Raw genomic sequence first — 19,167 nt, forward strand, 5'->3', positions numbered from 1 at the left:
GTCGCCGAGATGACCCTTCCCCCGTCTCCAGGATCCTCTGCTTACTCTCCCAGTCGAGTCATGGGACCTCAGCACCTACTGGTAGCCTTCCCCCACTTCATAGTGGCCAGGAACCCTTCCTCAAGTCGCAGGGCCCTCCCCTCCTCTTCTGGAGATACCGGGCCACTGCACACAGTCTCTCAACTCTTCCCTGAGACTAAGAACATTCCTTCCCCTTGGGAGTCACTGCCCGCCTCCTTTTCCCCAGATTTCCCGTGTCACCAGCCTCCTTCAGAGTAAGCAAGACTCCCCTTAGAGTGACCCAGGCCTTCTATTCTCTGGAGCTGAAACCCCCCGCCACACACACACACACACACCCCTAAGAGCGACTGGGACCTCCCACCCGCTGCAGTGAGCCGGCCTCTGAGATTCCCCAGGAACTCCGGAAGCCCTTCGGAGCTGCGGACTCTCCACCCCGCCCAAGGCCAAGGAACATTCTCTCACACGTTCCTACCCCAGGCTGCCCCAGACCCCTGGCATTGGAAGTGGTCGAGTTCGCCCCCTCCCCAGGCCTGGCACCTGGGCGACGGGCAGCGCCACGCTGGGTGCGCGCAGGTAGTAGGGGGCGAGGGTGGTGGGGCAGAGCGCAGCCAGCTCGGCCTCCAGCAGCCCCTCGCCGAAGCGCTGGTCAAAGAGGCGTCCGGGCGCCGAAAGTCCGGGCAACGGGGCCGAGGCACGGCGCAGCCAAGACGGCTGCACAGGCACCGGGATCTCCATCCTGCTCCTCCGCGTTGCAGTGCTCCTGCGTGCGCAGCCGCCGATTTATAGTTCGCCCTGTGCCGGCCCCTCGGAGGGCTGCCCAGGGACACTGGGACCGTGGCCAGACCCGGCCATTAGGAGAGCCTTATTTAGAAACCCAAACAATGACTTGGCCATTTATTAAGCGCTTGCTGGATGCCTGGCAAATGCTGTCAAGAAGATGTCATGAAGATCCCCCAATTTCCAGAAGGGGAAACTAAGGCTGAGGCAGCGGAGCCTTGCGGGTGTGGGGAGCACAGCGCGGTGATTGGGGCCCAGAGCCCAAGAGGCCCACAGAAGAGTTTCCAGTCCCTTTAATCCATTGCCTCCCCGCTGGCAGGTCTGAGGATGACGCAGATGGAGGTCTTAGGAGCAGATTCCTGGGGAATGCGGTAGCCCGGCCAGGATGTCAGGAGGACATAGAACAGGCCCTCCCTACCCTCATCCTCAGCCGGGCCTTGGGCCCAGTCCCCCGGCAGGCCGGGCCTAATTCTGTGCCTCTGACTCAGCCTCTGGTGTGCACCGGCCAGGGGGCGCGAACATGAACAGTTCAGGCTGGCCCCCCGGGGGCCGCGCGCTGGGGCTCGAAATAGCTCATTTTGATCCCGCTACCTCGGCCAGGAGCCCAGACCTGGCAACTGATGCAACCAGCTGCTCCTGCAGCAAGAAGTAAGTGGTTAGATGACCACCAGGACGGTCTGATTGGCCCAACTGATGGGGGAATAGCTGTTAGAGAGGGAACACAGCGCCCCCCGCCCCCACGCCATTGCCCCTGCAACAGAAAGAATGGTAGTTACACCGGAGTCGGGACAGGACTTCTGCAGCAAGAAGGCGCTTAAAAACCTGGACTTTTAAGCGAGGGTACTTTAGATCACCTCCTAACCTCAGGCCCAGCCTCAGATCCTTCCCATTGGTGCACGATCTTGCCAATTACTGCTACACGCGGCAGGTTCTCCAATCAAACGCGCCCTGTCGGGCAGGCAGTCGTCCCAGCCAATCGTGAAGCACCTCCCTCCGGGTACTTTTGTTTCCTCTCTTTCATTGGTCGCCTTGGAGGCCGCTCACCGCCTTCGCGGGCACAGAGAGGGGCGGGGCTGACAGGGCGTTGCTAAGCGACGGAGATGCGAGCGGGGCCTGTTTGGTAAAGGAGCAGAGCGGACGGAAGCGCGGAGGGAGCCGCGGGATGGATCCCAGGTGAGGCCGATCGCTCTTCCAGGGAATACAGGAGGCTGGGGAGGACCAAGGGCGAGAGCAGCACAGCCTGGGGACGGGCGGGATAGGGTCTGTAGTCGCTAGGGCTCCACCGCACTGGAACTACAACTCCCAACATGCTCCACAGCCGTTGGCTGCTCCAGCCGTAGCCTTCAGCATTCCGGGGGTCCCCGAAGAGTCTTATGTTCCTTTCTGAGTGGCCCCAAGGGATTATTTCCGCTAAAGGTGTCCAAGGAAGGCTTGAGATCTGAATTTCTTAATTTTGAAATGGCCCCCAGACACGCCTGGGCGTTGTCTTTGAACTTTCTCGGGGAGGCGGAGCCCAGTGGATCCTGGGGCTTGTAGTCCATCTACCCTTTGCCTTCGTGTCCCCAAGAATTTATGGGAAATGCTCGGTGATAAAGTCCAGCCGTGGTGTTTTTTTTTTTTTTTTTTGAGACAGAGTCTCTCGCTCTGTTGGCCCAGACTGGAGTGCAGTGGCACAATCTTGGCTCACTGCAACCTCTGCCCCCTGGGTTAAAGCCATTCTCATGCCTTAGCCTCCCAAGTAGCTGGAGCTACAGGCTCCCGCCACCACGCCTGGCTAATTTTTTATATTTTTAGTAGAGACGGGATTTCGCCATGTTGGTAAGGCTGGTCTCGAACTCCTGACCTCAAGTGATCCACAGGCCTCGGCCTCCCAAAGTGCTGGGATTGCAGGCCTGAACCACCACGCCCGGCGAGCCCCGGTTCTTAACCTGAGCTCCACTTCACAATCATCTGGGACGCTGCGAAAAAGACACGGAGGCCCAGCCCCACTAATAGATGTCCTGATTCTGTTGGTCTGGAATGGGAACCGCGCGTCTGTAACGTTGAAAAGCCCCTCCTAGACTGGATCCAGGGTTGAGAACTACCGGCTACTAGTTCCTGAGTTGCTCCCTATTAAGACTGCTCCAGGGGCGGGCTTCCAGGACTCACCCTTCCACTGTCGCTATCCTGAGTGTGAGCGGTGCTTCATGGAAATGACAGCCCCTCTCCTCCAGGAATCTATGGCAATTGTCCGGTTCTGCCCTCCTCTAATGTCCCCCTCCCCAGGGCTGCAGCAAAATCACATGCTGCCTGAACTCCACTTTCCTCTTGCAGCCTGCCAGTTTTCTCCATTCAAGATAGTCCCTTTGGAGATGCGCCCCTGGGTCGAAGCCACTACTGGCCATCCCGGAGCCAGACCTGGTGTCCCAAGGTGAGGACCCCCCTCAAAGAGTGCTGAGTGCCGGCCCAGTAGCAAGAGAATGACCTCTAGAGGGTAGGAAGACATGTGACCTTCTCCCCTCCCCATGGCCCTGCCCTTGTCCCCCTCTCTACCACCTAGATTCCTCATCAGAGCCCCCATCACACTAGGTTGTTATCATTACAGGATGTGTTTCTTCCTCTCTGGACTAAGACTTCGTGTGTGTCTTGGTTCCCCTGCAGGGATGACCCATCAGGCCTCATACTTTTTCTTTTTGTGCTTTTCCCCCATCTTAGACCCTGAGCCCATCCAGGTCTCAGAGATCCAGGCTCCCACAAGTTCCCAAGGCTCTAGCCACAGGTCCCAACTCCCCTGAGCTGTTTGAGGAGTCCTGGCCATCCAGTTCAGGGACGCCTTCCCCGCCCAGCACCACTGAGGGACAGATGGGGGCCTCCCCAGCACCCACCCTGATTGACAGCGGGGACTCCGTGGTGGCCAAGTAAGTACCAGCGGCCCTGGGGGAAAAAGAGGCTTTGGGTTAGAGGGAGGGAGAAGGCATGCAGTAATAATCATCATCAATAATCAAAAACCAGAGCTGTTTCTGCAGCACTCTTTTAGAACCAGGCACTTTGTGTGTGTTAAGAACTCTGGCGCTAGACTGCCTGAGTTCAAATCCCAGCTCTGTCATTTAACTCTATGTGTGATCTTGGCCTCAGTTTCTTTATCTCTTTTCATTTATTTATTTATTTATTTAGAGAGAGGGTCTTGCTCTTATGCTCAGGCTGGAGGTCAGTGGTGCAATCACAGCTCACTATAACCTTAAACTCCTGGGCTCAAGCCATGCTCCCACCTCAGCCTCCTGAATTGCTGGGATTACGGGTGCATGCCACCACACCTAGCAAATCTCCCGCCTTGGCCTCCAAAAAGTGCTGTGATTACAGGCCAGACTTACATGCCCAACCTCAGTTTCTTTATCTCTAAATTGGTTGGTTTTTTTTTTAATGGAGTTTCACTCTTGTTGCCCAAGTTGGAGTGCAGTGGCATGATCTTGGCTCACTGCAATCTCTCCCTCCTAGGTTCAAGTGATTCTCTTGCCTCAGCCTCCCAAGTAGCTGGGATTACAGGTGCCCACCACCATGCCTGGTTAATTTTGTGTATTTTTAGAAGAGATGGGGTTTCACCATGTTGGCCAGGCTGGTCTCAAACTCCTGACCTCAGGTGATCCGCCTCAGCCGCCCAATGTGCTGGGATTACAGGTGTGAGCCACTGCCAGGCCTAAATTGGGTATACTAATAGTATACCTCCCCTAGGGCTGTTTAAGCTTTCAATGAGTTGCTATCTGTAATGATCTCTAGCAATGCTTCTCACATAGTGACCACTTAGATTTGTAGAATACAGGTTCAGCTGCTGTAACAAAGAGTCCCAAATTCATTATGGCTGAAACAAGATAGAATTTATTCCTCCCTCACCTGCAGTCCAGGCAGAAGCCACCAGGGATGACGTGGCAGCCCATAGTTGAGATGTCAGGGACACAGGTTTCTTCTGTCTTGTTGCCATCCCAACTCTAGACCGTTGCCCTTTCCTTCATGGTGCAAATGGCTTTCAACCACATCAGCTTTCCAAAATCACATTTCATACCCTGTTTGTCAAGAACTTAGTCACGCGGTCACAAGGCTACAAGGGTACCTGGTAAATATAGTCCATAGGAGAGCGGCTGTGTGCCCAGCTAAAAGTTACATTCCTGGTCGGACACAGTGGTTCATGCCTGTAACCCCAGCAGTTTGGGAAGCCAAAGCGGGAGGATCCCTTAAGCCCAGGAGTTCCAGATCAGCCTGGGCAACATGGCAAGACCCCGTTTCTACTAAAAATACAAAAATTGGCAGGGCTGTGGTGACTCACGCCTGTAATCCCAGCACTTTGGGAGGCCAAAGTGGGTGGATCACTTGAGGTCAGGAGTTTGAGACCAGCTGACCAAAATGGTGAAACTCCGTCTCTACTAAATTAGCTGGGCATGGTGGCACACATCTTTAATCCCAGGGACTTGGGAGGCTGAGGCAGAAGAATCACTTGAACCGGGGGGCGGAGGTTGCAGTGAGCCAAGATCACACCATTGCACTCTAGCCTGGGCAACAAGAGCAAAACTCCATCTCAAAAAATAAACTAATTAATTACAAATAAATAAATAAAAATACAAAAATTAGCCAAGCATGGTGGCATGCACCTGTGTCCCAGCTACTCAGGAGGCTGAGGAGAGAGGATTTCTTGAGCCCAGGAGTTGGGGGCTGCAGTGAGCTATGATTGCACCAGTGCCCTCCAGCCTGGGTGACAGAGTGAGACCCTGTCTCAAAAACAGTTATGTGACTATATAAGAAAGAAAAGCAGATATTGAGGAATAGCTACCAGGCTCTGCCATGGTGCTCGGTAAACGTTGGTTGCTATGATTATTTTTATTATTATTTGGCTCTCCTCACTCTACTCACTTGCTATCCCCTGATGTTCACAGGTATATAAATAGGTTCCGCCAGGCTCAGCCCACCAGTCGAGAGGAGCGCCAGCCTGCAGGCCCAACCCCAGCTGACTTTTGGTGGCTGCGGTCTGACTCTCCAGACCCTAGCAGTCAAAGTGCAGCAGGTACCTCCTTCAGTGCCATCCACCACCCGCACCCCTAAACCTTTGCTGATCAATGCCCCCAGCAGCCACTCCTCCTGGCCCTCATACCCTTAACTGGGGCTTCTCAGCAGGAGTCAACAAACCAGAAGGAAGACCCCATACAGCTGTCCCTACTGTGGCCAAGGTGACCAGTGCATCCCACGCTGTGGCTCCGCTTCAGGAAATAAAGCAGGTGACATCCCCATTCACTCCCTCCCTTGTGTGCCTGAACTGACAGCACCAGCCCTGGGATAGAATTAGATCAGGAGCAGCGGCTCACACCTGTAATCCCAGCACTTTGGAAGGCCAAGGTGAGAGGATTGCTTGAGGCCAGGAGTTCAAGACCAGCTTGGGCGACATGGTGAGATTCTGCCTCTACTTAAAAAAAAAAATTAAAATAAAAGAGCCAGGTGTGGTGGTATGCACCTATAATTCCAGCTACTTGAGAGCCTGAGGCTGGAGGATGGCTTGAGCCTAGGAGTTCAAGGCTGCTGTGAGCTGTGATTGTGCCACTGCACTCCAGCCTGGGCAATAGAGCAAGACCATGTCTCTATTTAAAAAAAAAAGAGGCTGGGCATGGTGGCTCACGCCTGTAATCCCAGCACTTTGGGAGGCCGAGGCAGGCAGATCACGGGGTCAGGAGTTCAGGACTAGCCTGACCAACATGGTGAAACCCCGTCTCTACTAAAAATACAAAAATCAGCCGGTCATGGTGGTGCGCACCTGTGATCCCAGCTACTTAGGAGGCTGGGACAGGAGAATCACTTGAACCGGGAAGCAGAGGTTGCGGTGAGCTGAGATATAGCGCCAGTGCACTCCAGCCTGGTGACAGAGCAAGACTCTGTGTCAAAAAAAAATAAATAAATAAAAAGAATTAGAGCTGATCCTCATTTCAAGGAAGCTAAAACAGAAAAGGAGGATTTGCTGGCTAATGTAATTGAGAAATCCAAAAGTAGATGTTTCCAGAAATGCCTGGATCCAGGTGTTTGAATAATGTTGGGAGAGACCCAACTCTCTCTAGGCTCATGCTTTTTTTTTTTTTTTTTTTTTTTTTTTTTGGAGACGGAGTCTCGCTCTGTCGCCCAGGCTGGAGTGCAGCTCACTGCAAGCTCCGCCTCCCGGGTTTACGCCATTCTCCTGCCTCAGCCTCCCGAGTAGCTGGGACTACAGGCGCCCGCCACCTCGCCCGGCTAGTTTTTTTTGTATTTTTTAGTAGAGACGGGGTTTCGCCGTGTTAGCCAGGGTGGTCTCGATCTCCTGACCTCGTGATCCGCCCGTCTCGGCCTCCCAAAGTGCTGGGATTACAGGCTTGAGCCACCGCTCCCGGCCGCGCCTCAGCCTCCTAAAGTGTAGGGTTACAGGTGTGAACCACCAAGCCTGGCCTTTTTTTTTTTTTTTTTTTTTTTTTTTTTTTTTTTTTTTAGATAAGGTCTTACTCTTAGGCTGGAGTGCAGTGGCACAGTCATGGCTCACTGCAGCCTTGAACTCCTTGCAACCTTCGCCTCCTGAGTACCTGGGACTACAGGCATGCTCCACCATGCCCAGTTAATTTTTTGGTTTTTTTTGTGGAGATGGGATCTTACTTTGTTGTCCAGGCTGGTTTCGAACTCCTGGGCTCAAGCAATCCTCCTGCCTTGGCCTCCTAAAGTGCTGGGATTGCAGGTGTGAACCACTGCACTCAACCTTTTTTTTTTTTCTTTTTCTTCTTTTTTATTAGACAGGATCTTACTCTGTCACCCAGCCTGGAGTGCAGTGGCACAATCATGGCTCACTGCAGACTTGAACTCCTTGAACTCTTTGCAACCTTCACCTCCTGAGTACCTGGGACTACAGGCATGCGCCACTGTGCCCAGCTAATTTTCTGTGTTTTTTGTTTTTTTTTTTGGTAGAGATGGGATTTTACTTTGTTGTCCAGGCTGGTCTCGAATTCCTGGGCTCAAGCAATCCTCCTGCCTCGGCCTCCTAAAGTGCTGGGATTGCAGGCCTGAGCCACCACGCCCACCTCTGTGCTCCTCTTTTTTGGGCTCAGTCCCAGGCGGGCTTTCCCCTCATGGTAGCCAGGATGGCCCTCGGGGTCTCTAGGCTCCCACGGTCCCAGCTCCATGACTCCAGTGGAAAGTGGGGGCTTTTCTAATTGCTCCATCCGAAGCCCCAGGGCTCACTGTGATTCACTCATCCTTGAGCCAACCACTGTGAACCAGAGGAGAGAATGCTCTTATGAGTTAGCTCTGATCTGGGAGGTGGGATCCATCCTACTCCAACCATGATTTGTCCATGAAAGGTGCTGATCCGCCGGGCTTGGTGGCTCACGCCTGTAATCCCAGCACTTTGGGAGGCTGAGGTGGGTGGATCACCTGAGGTCGGGAGTTCGAGACCAGCCTGACCAACATGGAGAAGCCCCGTCTCTACTAAAAATACAAAATTAGCCGAGCATGGTGGCACATGCCTGTAATCCCAGGTACTTGGGAGGCTGAGGCAGGAGAATTGCTTGAACCCAGGAGGTGGAGGTTGCTGTGAGCCGAGATCATGCCATTGCACTCCAGCCTGGGCAACAAGCGAAACTCCATGCCCCCCGCCCCCCAAAAAAGGTGCTAATCCAAAGGGCAAAACTGGGTCTGTCCTCCCTGAGGAGGAGGAGCAGATCCTAAGCTGACACGTGAGGTTACCAAGGGTGACACAGCCTACATTCCAGGCCCTCTGTTTAGAACGCTTTTCCCAGCAGCCTTTGGGTTGGGGCTGGCGTCTGACCCTGTCACCCTGCAGAATCTCAACACATGGAATTCATCCCTGCTGGACCTGGAGACGCTGAGCCTACAGAGCAGAGCTGCCAGGCTGCTCAAACGCAGGTGCCTGTACCCCCGCCCCCATCACCCTTCCCACTGCAGCTCCACATGGCCCAGACCTCCATTGCCTCACTCCTGCCTTCTCCCTGCAGCAAAGCCTCCATCTCCTCCTCCTCCCTCAGCCCCAGCGATGCCAGCACTTCCTCATTCCCCACCCGTTCCGATGGCCTCTCTCCCCTCTCGGAGACCTTCATCCCTGACTCCAGCAAGGGCCCTGACCCCAGGGCACCCGGTAAGGGCTGAGAGGCAAGGACTGAGGGAAGCCTGGGTGCAAATCCGAGCTCTACCACTGACCAGCTATGGGACTTTGGGCCTCTCTGGGCCTTGTTTCTCCAGCTGTAAAACAGGGATAAAAAGGCCAGGTGCAGTGGCTCAGGTGTGGAGGCTGAGGCGTGAGGATTGCCTGAGCTCAGGAGTTTGAGACCAGCCTGACCAATGTGGCGAAACCCAGTCTCTACTAAAAATACAAAAATTAGCCGTGCGTGGTACATAGTGGTGCTTGGTGGTGCATGCCTGTAGTCTCAGCTACTCAGGAGGCTGAGGCAGGAGAGAATCACTTGAACCCAGGAGGCTGAGATTGCAGTGAGCTGAGATTGTGCCATTGCATTCCAGCCTGGGTGACAGAGAGAGACTCTGTCTCAAAAGTAAAATAAATAAATAAATAAATAAATGGTGCCATCACAGTGTAATTGCTGTGCTCAAGCAATCCTACAACCTCAGCCTCCCGAATAGCTGGGACTACAGGCATGCACCACTATGCCCAGCTAATTGTTTTTTTTTTTCATTTGTTGAGATGGGGGTCTCACTGTGTTGCTCAGGCTGATCTTGAACTCCTGGGCTCAACCATCCCCCCCACCCCCTCGGCTTCCCAAAGCACTAGGATTACAAGAATGAGCCCAGCTGGTTTTGAATAGGGAAGCCAGGGAAGGTGACCAAGATCTGATGGATGTGAGAGAATGCACCGTGCGATAATTGAGGGAAGAGCATTCCAGGCAGACGGAGCCACAGGTGTAAAAGACAAAGCCTTCGCCTTTTACCAGGAGAGAGGTGCAGCTAAGGGAGGGTTCCTAAGCACGAAGGGCCTGGTCTGACTCGGGTATTCACAGGCTCCCTCTGGCTGAGAGTAGGGAACAGATTTGGAGGAGAGTAGAGAGGCCAGGGAGGTTGCTTGAGAGTCCAGGTTGGGTGAGTGGGGCTGGAGCAGGGCGAGGGCTATAGAGGGTGGGGGAGTGGGTGGATTCTGGGGAATATGTCTTCTGGTCACTGCTGTAACTCCAATGTCCAGAACAGCTCAATAAATATTTGTTGAATGAGACCAGGCGCTGTGACTCACACCTGTAATCCCAGCACTTTGGGAGGCCCATGTGGGACGATGATGGCTTGAGCCCAGGAGTTTGAGACCAGCTTGGGCAACAAAGCAAGACCCCGTCTCTACAAAACAATAAAAATTACCCCGGTGTGGTGGCGCATGCCTTTAGTCCCAGCTACTCAGGAGGTTAAGGCAGGAGGATTGCCTGAGCCCAGGAGGTTGAGACTGCAGTGATCTCACCACTGCCCTCCAGCCTGGGTGACAGAACAAGACTCTCTCTCTATATATATAACAAAGACTTGAATGATGACAGGTGGAGAAGCCCAGGAGTGCTCTGCTCCCCTGACTTTGACCCCTTCCCTTCTTCCCACCCTAGAGAGGAGCTGGGACGGTATTGGGAGAGCCTATCTGAGTAACCCCCTGCACAGTTGGAGGGCGTGTGTGCAGGCTGTCATGGGGTTGCTGATCTCCCTGGCCCCTGCCTCACGCTGTCCTCTCTACCTCCCATCCCCTATAGCATCCCCGGCACCAGCCCAGGCCCAGACCCCCACCCCTGCTCCAGCCCCAGCCTCCTCCCAAGCACCCCTTCGGCCAGAGGATGACATTCTGTACCAGTGGCGGCAGCGGCGGAAGCTTGAACAGGCTCAGGGAAGCAAGGGTGACAGAGCTTGGGTGCCACCTCTGACCCCTGCCCTTCGCACTCTGGTGAGTTGAGGGAGGGAGAAGCCTGGTGGGAGCTGGAGGAGGGGCTGGATCTGAGGGGGACTGAGGACCCTCCACCCTCTCTAGAGAGGGTCTCAGATCTCTCTTATCTGTCTACAGACCTCTCCTGCTCCAGTGGAGACCCTCGGTTCTCTGGGGACACAGCCTAACCATGTCCCACTGTGGAGCAGTGTGGCTGGACCTGGTCCACCAGAGGCCTTCTATATGGAGAGACCTCCTTTTCCCTCAATGTCCTCTCCACACATCTTTTGGGCCCCCAGCCCCCACAGGTTCTTCTGCACCCCACAGTCTGGGCCTTGGGTATCCCTTGGGGCTGTTCCTCCCACGGAGTCGGCCTCCACCCTAGCACATCTGGGCTCCACCCTCATGCCCCCAGCTCCCCTGGCCTCCACCCTTGCACCCCCGGCCTCCACCCCGGCTCCCCTGGCCTCCACCCCGGCTCCCCCAGCCTCCACCCCGGCTCCCCCAGCCTCCACCCCTGCACCTCCAGCCTCCACCCTCGCATCCCCAGCTGTTCCCCAGGGCTTGCCCATCCCTGAGCCAAGCAGCTGTGCCCAGCCTAAGAGCCTGAGGTCCACGTCTCGGAGGAGCAGAGCCCCTCGCCGAGAGGCTGCCGAGGGACTCACTGCAGCTGGCCAAGGACCTGGCCCTCAGCTCAGGGGTGTCCTGGGCCAGGTAGTGGCAGCTCGGCTGTTCCCTGACAGCCTGGAGGACGCTCCTTCTCACTTCGAGGGCCCGCGTCCACCTGAGGCTGTATCTCTGAAAGTCAAGGCCACACAACCCCAAACCAAGGCCACTCCCCCTCCATCTGAATCCCGGTGTCGGGCCAAGGCCGAGTCTCGGAAAGCCAAGGCCTTGCCGCCAGCAGCGGGGTCAGTGATCTGGAAGAGCGAAGCCACTCCTTCCTCTGGATCCTGCCGGCAGCCCGAGGTCCCACCCTCTCCAGCTGAGCAGGCATCCACAGTCAAGGCCTCGCCGCCTGCCTTCCAGGTGGGGTCTCCGAAGGCCCTGGCCCCGCCCCCTCTCTCTGCTGACCACGCCCCCTCGGAGGCCCTGCTCTCCCAGGCCGCCCGGCTGCTGCAGGCTGCAGAAGGTGATGTCCGCTCCCTCCCGGATGTAGGTGGTGGGCCAGCCCCCTAAGAGACCAGCTCCTTGGACCTCATTCTTTCCTCCCTCCACCAGACTCCGACGGCAGCGAATTCCAGGACGATCCCGTGCTGCAGGTGCTAAGAGCCCAGAGGGCAGAGCTGAGACGGCAGAAAAGGTGACTGATCCTCCATCCCCAGAGTCTATGACACTGGGCCCCCGAGTCCTCTGAGACCCGGTTAGGCACCCAGCCCTCCTCATCCCCTGTTCCAGCACTCCGTCCACAGCCCCAGATCCTAAGCCTGAGCACATATCCCAGCCTCTGCTCTCCCGGCCTTTCTCCAGGGAAGCGGATGCCCGATTATCGTTCCTGTTGGACCAGGCCAAAGACCCGGGATCTTGCTCCCCTCCAGCCAGGTCGCCCCCCAGGTCCCCAAGGAGGCTGCTACGAAGGGAAGGAGCTTCCCTGGAGGCCAGACGACTTTGAATTGTACATAGAGATTCTATTTTACGCAGCGAGGTTTTTTGTTTGTTTGTTTGTTTTTGTTTTTACACGGTTACTGGTTATCTGTGAGAAAGGGGTTGTTTGGAAAGGCCAAGGGGTCGTGCCAATTTAAGGAAATGCCCCCCACCCTCCTCCGCCCCGTGGCTCTGCCCTGCACCCCCCTTTCCTGACCATGGAAACAAGATCTCCTTTCTGGTTATATCTTCCTTGGGGCAGAGGGGGTTTCAGACAAGACTTCTGGCAAGACTGGGGACCCACCTTATCTGACTTCACTCAGGAACCCTGGCTCAAATGGGACCAAAGGACTGTCCTCTGGGGAAGAAGCTACTAGGGTCATTGGAGTGTTGGATGATGGTCAGTCTGTAGCCCACACCTGCTTGAGCAGCAGCAGCGTCTGATGCAGCTGACCCCTCCCTCCTTGAAGCACTTTCCCTCCCGGCTTCCAGCACTTCTCTCTGCACCTCTCTGGTCAGGCCTCATCACTAGCCCAGCATGTCAACTTTGGCATGACCCAGGGCCATAGCGTTGACATCTCTATCTACACCCACCCACAGGTGCTCTTGTCTAGCTTAATGACACTAAACCCCATCTGTATTCTGATAATCCTCAAATATCTATCTCTAATCTAGACCTGGCCCCGAAACCTTGGGCTCCTACCTCATCACCATTTCTACCCAAGCGTTTAAAAGACATCTCAAATTCCATAGGTCCTAAATGTTTCCAATCTTTCCCCCTAAGCATGCTGCTCCCCAACTTTCTTCAGCTCTGTCCTTTGCTGCTCAGACCAAAAACCTTAGAGTTGTCTTTGACTTCTGTCTTTCCCTTCCACCCACAGTTAACCAGCAAATCCTGCCATCTCCACCATTGTTTTATTTTATTTTATTTTATTTTTTGAGATGGAGTTTCACTCTTGTTGCCCAGGCTGTAGTGCAATGGCGTGACCTTGGCTCACTGCAACCTCCACCTCCCGGGTTCAAGCGATTCTCCTGCCTCAGCCTTCTGAGTAGCTCGGATTACAGGCGCCTGCCACCACACCTGGCCAATTTTTTTGTTTTGTTTTGTTTTGTTTGAGACAGAGTCTCGCTCTGTCGCCCAGGCTGGAGTGCAGTGGCCGGATCTCAGCTCACTACAAGCTCCGCCTCCCGGGTTTACGCCATTCTTCTGCCTCAGCCTCCCCAGTAGCTGGGACTACAGGCGCCCGCCACCTCGCCCGGCTAGTTTTTTGTATTTTTTAGTAGAGACGGGGTTTCACCGTGTTAGCCCGGATGGTCTCGAACTCCTGACCTCGTGATCCGCCCGTCTCGGCCTCCCAAAGTGCTGGGATTACAGGCTTGAGCCACCGCGCCCGGCCTTGTTTTTTTTTAAGTAGAGATGGGGTTTCACCGTGTTAGCCAGGATGGTCTCGATCTCACGACCTCGTGATCCGCCCATCTCAGCCTCCCAAAGTGCTGGGATTACAGGCTTGAGCCACTGCGCCCGGCCAATGCAGCTTAACTTCTAAAGTTCAGTTAGAAAAGGTGATTTCTCAGCTGGGCATGGTAGCTCGCACCTGTAATCCCAGCATTTTGGGAGGCTCAGATGGACAGATTACTTGAGGTCAGGAGTTCGAGACCAGCCTGGCCAACGTGGTGAAATGTCTCAACTAAAAGTACAAAAATTAGCCAGGCATTGGTGGTGGGTGCCTGTAATCCCAGCTACTCGGGAGGCTGAGGCAGGAAAATTGCTTGAACTCAGGAGGCAGAGGTTGCAGTGAGCCGAGATCATGCCATTACACTCCAGCCTGGGTGACAGAGTGAGACTCCATCTCAAAAAAAAAAAAAGATAATTTATCTTTCTCTCTTTCTCTCTCTCTCTGACACTTGCTTTAGAGGGCCACATTAAAAAAAACTAGTTGCCATGCTGGGAAGAGGTTTGGGTTACACAGGTGTATGCACTTATCAAACTTAGCGAAGTGTGTGAATTTCATTGTATGTAAAGTTTACCTCAAAAGAAAATATTGCATGCCAGTTAAAGATACGCCTGTAATCCCACTTCTTTGGGAGGCCAAGGCGGGGGGATCACTTGAGGCCAGGAGTTTGAGACCACCCTGGGCAACACAGCAAGACGCGTCTCTACAAAAATAAATAAGCAAATAAATAGCCAGGTGTGGTGACACACCATTTGTAGTCCCACTACTGGGGATGGAGAGGGGCACTGAGGCGGGAGGTTTACTTTGAGCCCAGGAGTTCAAGGCTGTATTGTAGTGAACTAAGATCATGCCACTGCCCTCCAGCCTGGGCTACAGAACTAGACCCTGTCTTTAAAAAAAAGAAAAGAGAAAAAAAGTATGTACACTGAGATATTTAGGGAACAATATACCAATGTTGGCAATTTATTTTGAAATGCATCCAGAGATGAGTTGGGTTGATGGATAAATAGGGTAATAGGTAGACGTGAGATAAAGCAAATATAGCAAAATGTTCATGGTAGGATCTAAGTGGTGGATCTAAGTGATGTCCACTGTAAAATTTTTCAACTTTGCTGTATATTAGAAACTTTTCATAATAAAATGATGGAGAATATATGATTGGGGTTGTTTTGATATCTGCATTTATAAAATGGAGGGATGAGATGGATAGCTAGCAACTTCTGTATGTCACAGACATGGTAAATACTTGTTTCCAACCTTTCTTTTTTTTTTGAGATGGAGTCTTGCTCTGTCACCCAGACTGGAGTGCAGTGGTGCAAACTCGGCTCATTGCAACCTCTGCCTCCCGGGTTTAAGCGATTCTCCTGCCTCAACTTCCCAAGTAGCTGAGATTACAGGTGCATGCCACCACGTGTGGCTAATTTTTTTTTTTTTTTTTTTTTTTTTTTTTTGTATTTTTAGTAGAGACAGGGTTTCACCATGTTGGTCTGGCTGGACTTGAACTCGACCTCGTGATCCACCTGCCTTGGCCTCCCAAAGTGCTGGGATTACAGGTGTGAGCCACCACACCCAGCCAGTTTCTAATATTTCTAAGCAAACCATACATTTAAATGAAATCAGAGTGGGCACAGTGGCACACGCCTGTAATCCCACCACTTTGGGAGGCCGAGGCGGGCAGATCACTTGAGGTCAGGAGTTAGAGACCAGGCTGGGCCATATAGTAAAACTCTGTCTGTACTAAAAATTAGCCAGGCGTGGTGGCGGGTGCCTGTAGTCCCAGGTACTTGGGAGGCTCAGGCAGGAGAATTGCTTGAACCCGGGAGGCAGAGGCTGCAGTGAGCTGAGATGGTGCCACTGCACTCCAGCCTGGGCAACAGAGTGAGACTCCATCTCAAAAACAAACAAACAGTGCAATCGACAAGAAAAATAGCTGTTGAGATATAAGGAGAAATGAAAGATGTTACAGTAGCAGAACCTGATCTAGCTGGGTCACTAGTGGAGTCTAGAAGCATTCCTGAGGAACTTACACGGAAGCTGATAGAAATTATCTAGTTAACAAAGGGCTGTCCTAATTACTCTTATTGGATAACCGCTCCCAAAACTTAGTGACATAAAACAATTATTTTATTATGCTCATGGATTCTGGGAGTCAGAGGTTTGGACAGGGCTCAGTTGGAATCAATTTTTGTGTGCTCCATGATGTCTGGGGATTCAACTGGAAGGACTCAAAGGTGACTTGATAGACTTGATGGCTGTGGAGTGGAATCCTCGGGAACTTCTTCCATGGTCTTCTCCCAGTCTGACTGGGACTACTGACTGTAATGCCTATACACAGCTCCATTGGTTTGGGCTTCCTCAAAGCATGGCTGCTTCAGCATAGTCACACTTCGCATATGATGCACCATGGTTCTATAGCTCATTCCAGTGGACAAGAACATTGGTCAAGAAGCTGCATTGCCTTTCATCGCATAGCCTTAGAAATCACTGTGTCACTTCCACTGTTTTCTATTGGTTGAAGCTATCCCAGTCCCACCCAGATTCATAGAAAGCAGTCATAGACTCCGCATCTTGATAAGAAGAGTGTCAGATAATTTGCAGCTGTTTTAAAATCACTGCAGGACCCCATTCTCCATGATATGATTATTACACATTACATGCCGGTATCAAAACATCTCATGTACCCTCTCAATATATATACCTAAATATACCTATTTTGTACCCAGAAAATTAAAAAATTTTTTAAAAAATCACTGCAGGGGTTGATGGGGAAACACTCCAGACAGAGGTAATATCGTGTGGGAAGTCCCTGTGATGGGAGTGAGGTCAGCAAATTTAGTACATAAGTAACTGCACATTCACCCCTCCCTCAGCACTCCCTTTCACCAGCCCTTGCTTAATTATTCTCCATAGAATGAATCACCTTCTAATTTTTTTTTTTTTTTTTTTGAGATGGAGTCTTGCTCTGTCTCACAGGCTGGAGTGCAGTGGCAAAATCTCGGCTCACTGCAACCTCTGCCGCCTGGGTTCAAACAGTTCTCCTGTCTCAGCCTCCCCAATAGCTGGGATTACAGGCACCTGCCACCACGCCTGGCTAATTTTAATTTTTGATTTTTAGTAGAGATGGGGTTTCACCATATTGGCCAGGCTGGTCTTGAACTCCTGACCTTGTGATCCTCCCGCCTCAGCCTCCCAAAGTGCTGGGGTTACAGGCGTGAGCCACCGCCCCCAGCATTTTTTTTTTTTTTTTTTTTAGACAGAGTCTCACTCCAACACCCAGGCTGAAGTGCAGTGGCGTGATCTTGGCTGACGGCAACCTCCCGGGTTCAACCAATTCTCTTGCCTCAGCCTCCCAGGTAGCTGGGATTACAGGCACACCTGCCACCATGCCTGGCTAATTTTTGTATTTTTAGTAGAGATGGGGTTTCTCCATGCTGGCCAGGCTGGTGTTAAACTCCTAACCTCAAGTGATCTGCCCGCCTCAGCCTCCCAAAGTGCTGGGATTACAGGTGTGAGCCACCATGCCTGGCCTAATACTCTATGTATTTTTTTTTTTTTTTTTTTTTTTTTTTTTTTTTTTTTTTTTTTGAGATGGAGTCTGGCTCTGTCGCCCACGCTGGAGTGCAGTGGCCGGATCTCAGCTCACTGCAAGCTCCGCCTCCCGGGTTTACGCCATTCTCCTGCCTCAGCCTCCGGAGTAGCTGGGACTACAGGTGCCCGCCACCTCGCCCGGCTAGTTTTTTTGTATTTTTTAGTAGAGACGGGGTTTCACCGTGTTCGCCAGGATGGTCTCGATCTCCTGACCTCGTGATCCGCCCGTCTCGGCCTCCCAAAGTGCTGGGATTACAGGCCTGAGCCACCGCGCCCGGCCTACTCTATGTATTTTTTAATGTTAATTTTGTTCATTGTCTTCTCCCAGTAGCTTTTGAGCTCCAATGTGGGTAGGGTATGTTTTCTTCTGGTTTGGTTATTGGTGTATCTACAAATTGATCAGAGTTTGAGTGAATGAATGAATGAATGAACAGACCAAGACCCTCTGAGGTGAGAATCTTGTCGAGGGCATGACCAAGGAGAGACCCTCTTGTGAAGGGCGTTATTACAGTGTTATCTGGACTTGCTCAGTAGTAGCAGGTCTATTGGGATTGCTTTATGGGGGGCATAAGTATGCTCTGGCATTTCCCCCTAAACGTTTTCCTAGGGGGGAAAAAAAAAAATCAAGGCTGGAGATTGGCCCGTAATAAGCAGTAGAAGGGGAAACAAGAAAATGTCCAGTGGGCAGGGGGAGGCCAAGTCGCAGAAAGCCTTGGGTATGGTATATGAGGCAATGAGAAACGTCCATGGGCGGAGCATCCTCCGCATTATGTGAGCGGGGTCGGGATCAGGACTGAAAAGGTGAGACTTGGGACTGGGACTTTGAAAAGCTGCTTGAGGAACGGGGCACTGCTCTGAGGCCGTGGGAGAATCCAATTAAGAATATTAGGCCAGGCCCGGTGGCTCACGCCTGTAATCCCAGCACTTTGGGAGGCCGAGACGGGCGGATCACGAGGTCGGGAGATAGAGACCATCCTGGCTAACATGGTGAAACCCCGTCTCTACTAAAAAGACACACACACACACACACACACACACACACACACACACACACACACAAAAGCCGGGCATGGTGGCAGGCGCCAGTAGTCCCAGCTACTCGGGAGACTGAGGCAGGAGAACGGCGTGCACACACACACACACACACACACACAAGCCGGGCATGGTGGCAGGCGCCAGTAGTCCCAGCTACTCGGGAGGCTGAGGCAGGAGAACGGCGTGAACCCGGGAGGCGGACCTTGCAGTGAGCTGAGGTTTCGCCACTGCACTCCAGCCTGGGCGACAGAGCGAGACTCCGTCTCAAAAAAAAAAAAAAAAAAAAAAAAAAAAAGGAATATCGGGGCTGGCGTGGTGGCTCACGCCTGTCATTCCAGCGCTTTGAATGGAGGCTGAGGCGGGAGGATCTGTTGAGCCCCAGAGATCAAGACCATCCTGGGTAACATAGTGAGACCCCCATGTCTAAAAAAATTAGCCAGGCGTGGTGGCGCGCGTCCGTATTCCCAGCTACTTGGGAGGTATCGCTGGAGCCCAGGATGTTGAGGCTGCGGTAAGCCGCGATTGCAGGACTGCGCTCCAGCCTGGGCGACAGAGCGAGACCCTGTCTCTTAAAAAAATAAAAATAAAAAGTCAGAAGAATGGCCACTGGGAGTGGACGAAGGGGAGGGTCTGTTGCTTGGTGTTGGAAGTGTCGGAAGCAAAGCATAAAGAACCTGGGGGCATGTCTCAGGAGGGCGATGACAGCCAATGAAAAGCAGTCATGGGCGTGGCGCTGTCAAACTTCGGGGGGGGTGGGACCGAATATATATAGAGCCGGGGCGGAGCCCAAGGTAAAGCCAATGAGAAGCCGCCTTGTGGGCGGGG

General features: G+C 53.0%; 4 protein-coding genes across 9 annotated transcripts in view; 1 reads left to right on the forward strand and 3 right to left on the reverse strand.

Annotated features, from left to right (window-relative positions):
• The window catches only part of U2AF1L4 (U2 small nuclear RNA auxiliary factor 1 like 4), a 25,829-nt gene extending 14,301 nt beyond the window's left edge, over positions 1–11,528 (reverse strand). Inside the window, exon 1 of the mRNA XM_050768833.1 lies at positions 11,518–11,528. The gene's annotated coding sequence lies outside the window, so the exon portion shown is untranslated. The remainder of the gene's footprint in view (positions 1–11,517) is intronic.
• IGFLR1 (IGF like family receptor 1) overlaps positions 1–19,167 on the reverse strand; it is a 42,202-nt gene that overhangs the window by 18,036 nt on the left and 4,999 nt on the right. The window lies entirely within an intron of this gene.
• HSPB6 (heat shock protein family B (small) member 6) overlaps positions 1–19,167 on the reverse strand; it is a 92,259-nt gene that overhangs the window by 1,206 nt on the left and 71,886 nt on the right. Inside the window, exon 2 of the mRNA XM_050768837.1 lies at positions 559–767. Coding sequence (XP_050624794.1) covers positions 559–756 — 198 coding nt within the window. The 5' untranslated portion in view covers positions 757–767. The remainder of the gene's footprint in view (positions 1–558; positions 768–19,167) is intronic.
• On the forward strand, positions 1,880–13,623 carry PROSER3 (proline and serine rich 3). Of its 6 annotated transcripts, none has more exons than XM_050768734.1 (11): positions 1,880–1,971; positions 3,112–3,208; positions 3,493–3,695; positions 5,700–5,827; positions 5,935–6,038; positions 8,609–8,691; positions 8,781–8,920; positions 10,515–10,702; positions 10,820–11,813; positions 11,903–11,984; positions 12,152–13,623. In XM_050768734.1, exons 1-11 carry the CDS (start codon positions 1,961–1,963, stop codon positions 12,291–12,293), a joined length of 2,172 nt encoding a protein of 723 aa, XP_050624691.1. In that variant the 5' UTR covers positions 1,880–1,960; the 3' UTR covers positions 12,294–13,623. The 6 variants fall into 6 exon arrangements, with proteins under 6 accessions (XP_050624691.1, XP_050624688.1, XP_050624687.1 ...); XM_050768731.1 differs by having other exon boundaries at positions 1,883–1,971; positions 8,811–8,920; XM_050768730.1 differs by having other exon boundaries at positions 1,883–1,971; positions 5,938–6,038.

Source organism: Macaca thibetana, chromosome 19 (genome assembly GCF_024542745.1).
Source record: "Macaca thibetana thibetana isolate TM-01 chromosome 19, ASM2454274v1, whole genome shotgun sequence".
NCBI classification, from domain to species: Eukaryota; Metazoa; Chordata; class Mammalia; order Primates; family Cercopithecidae; genus Macaca; species Macaca thibetana.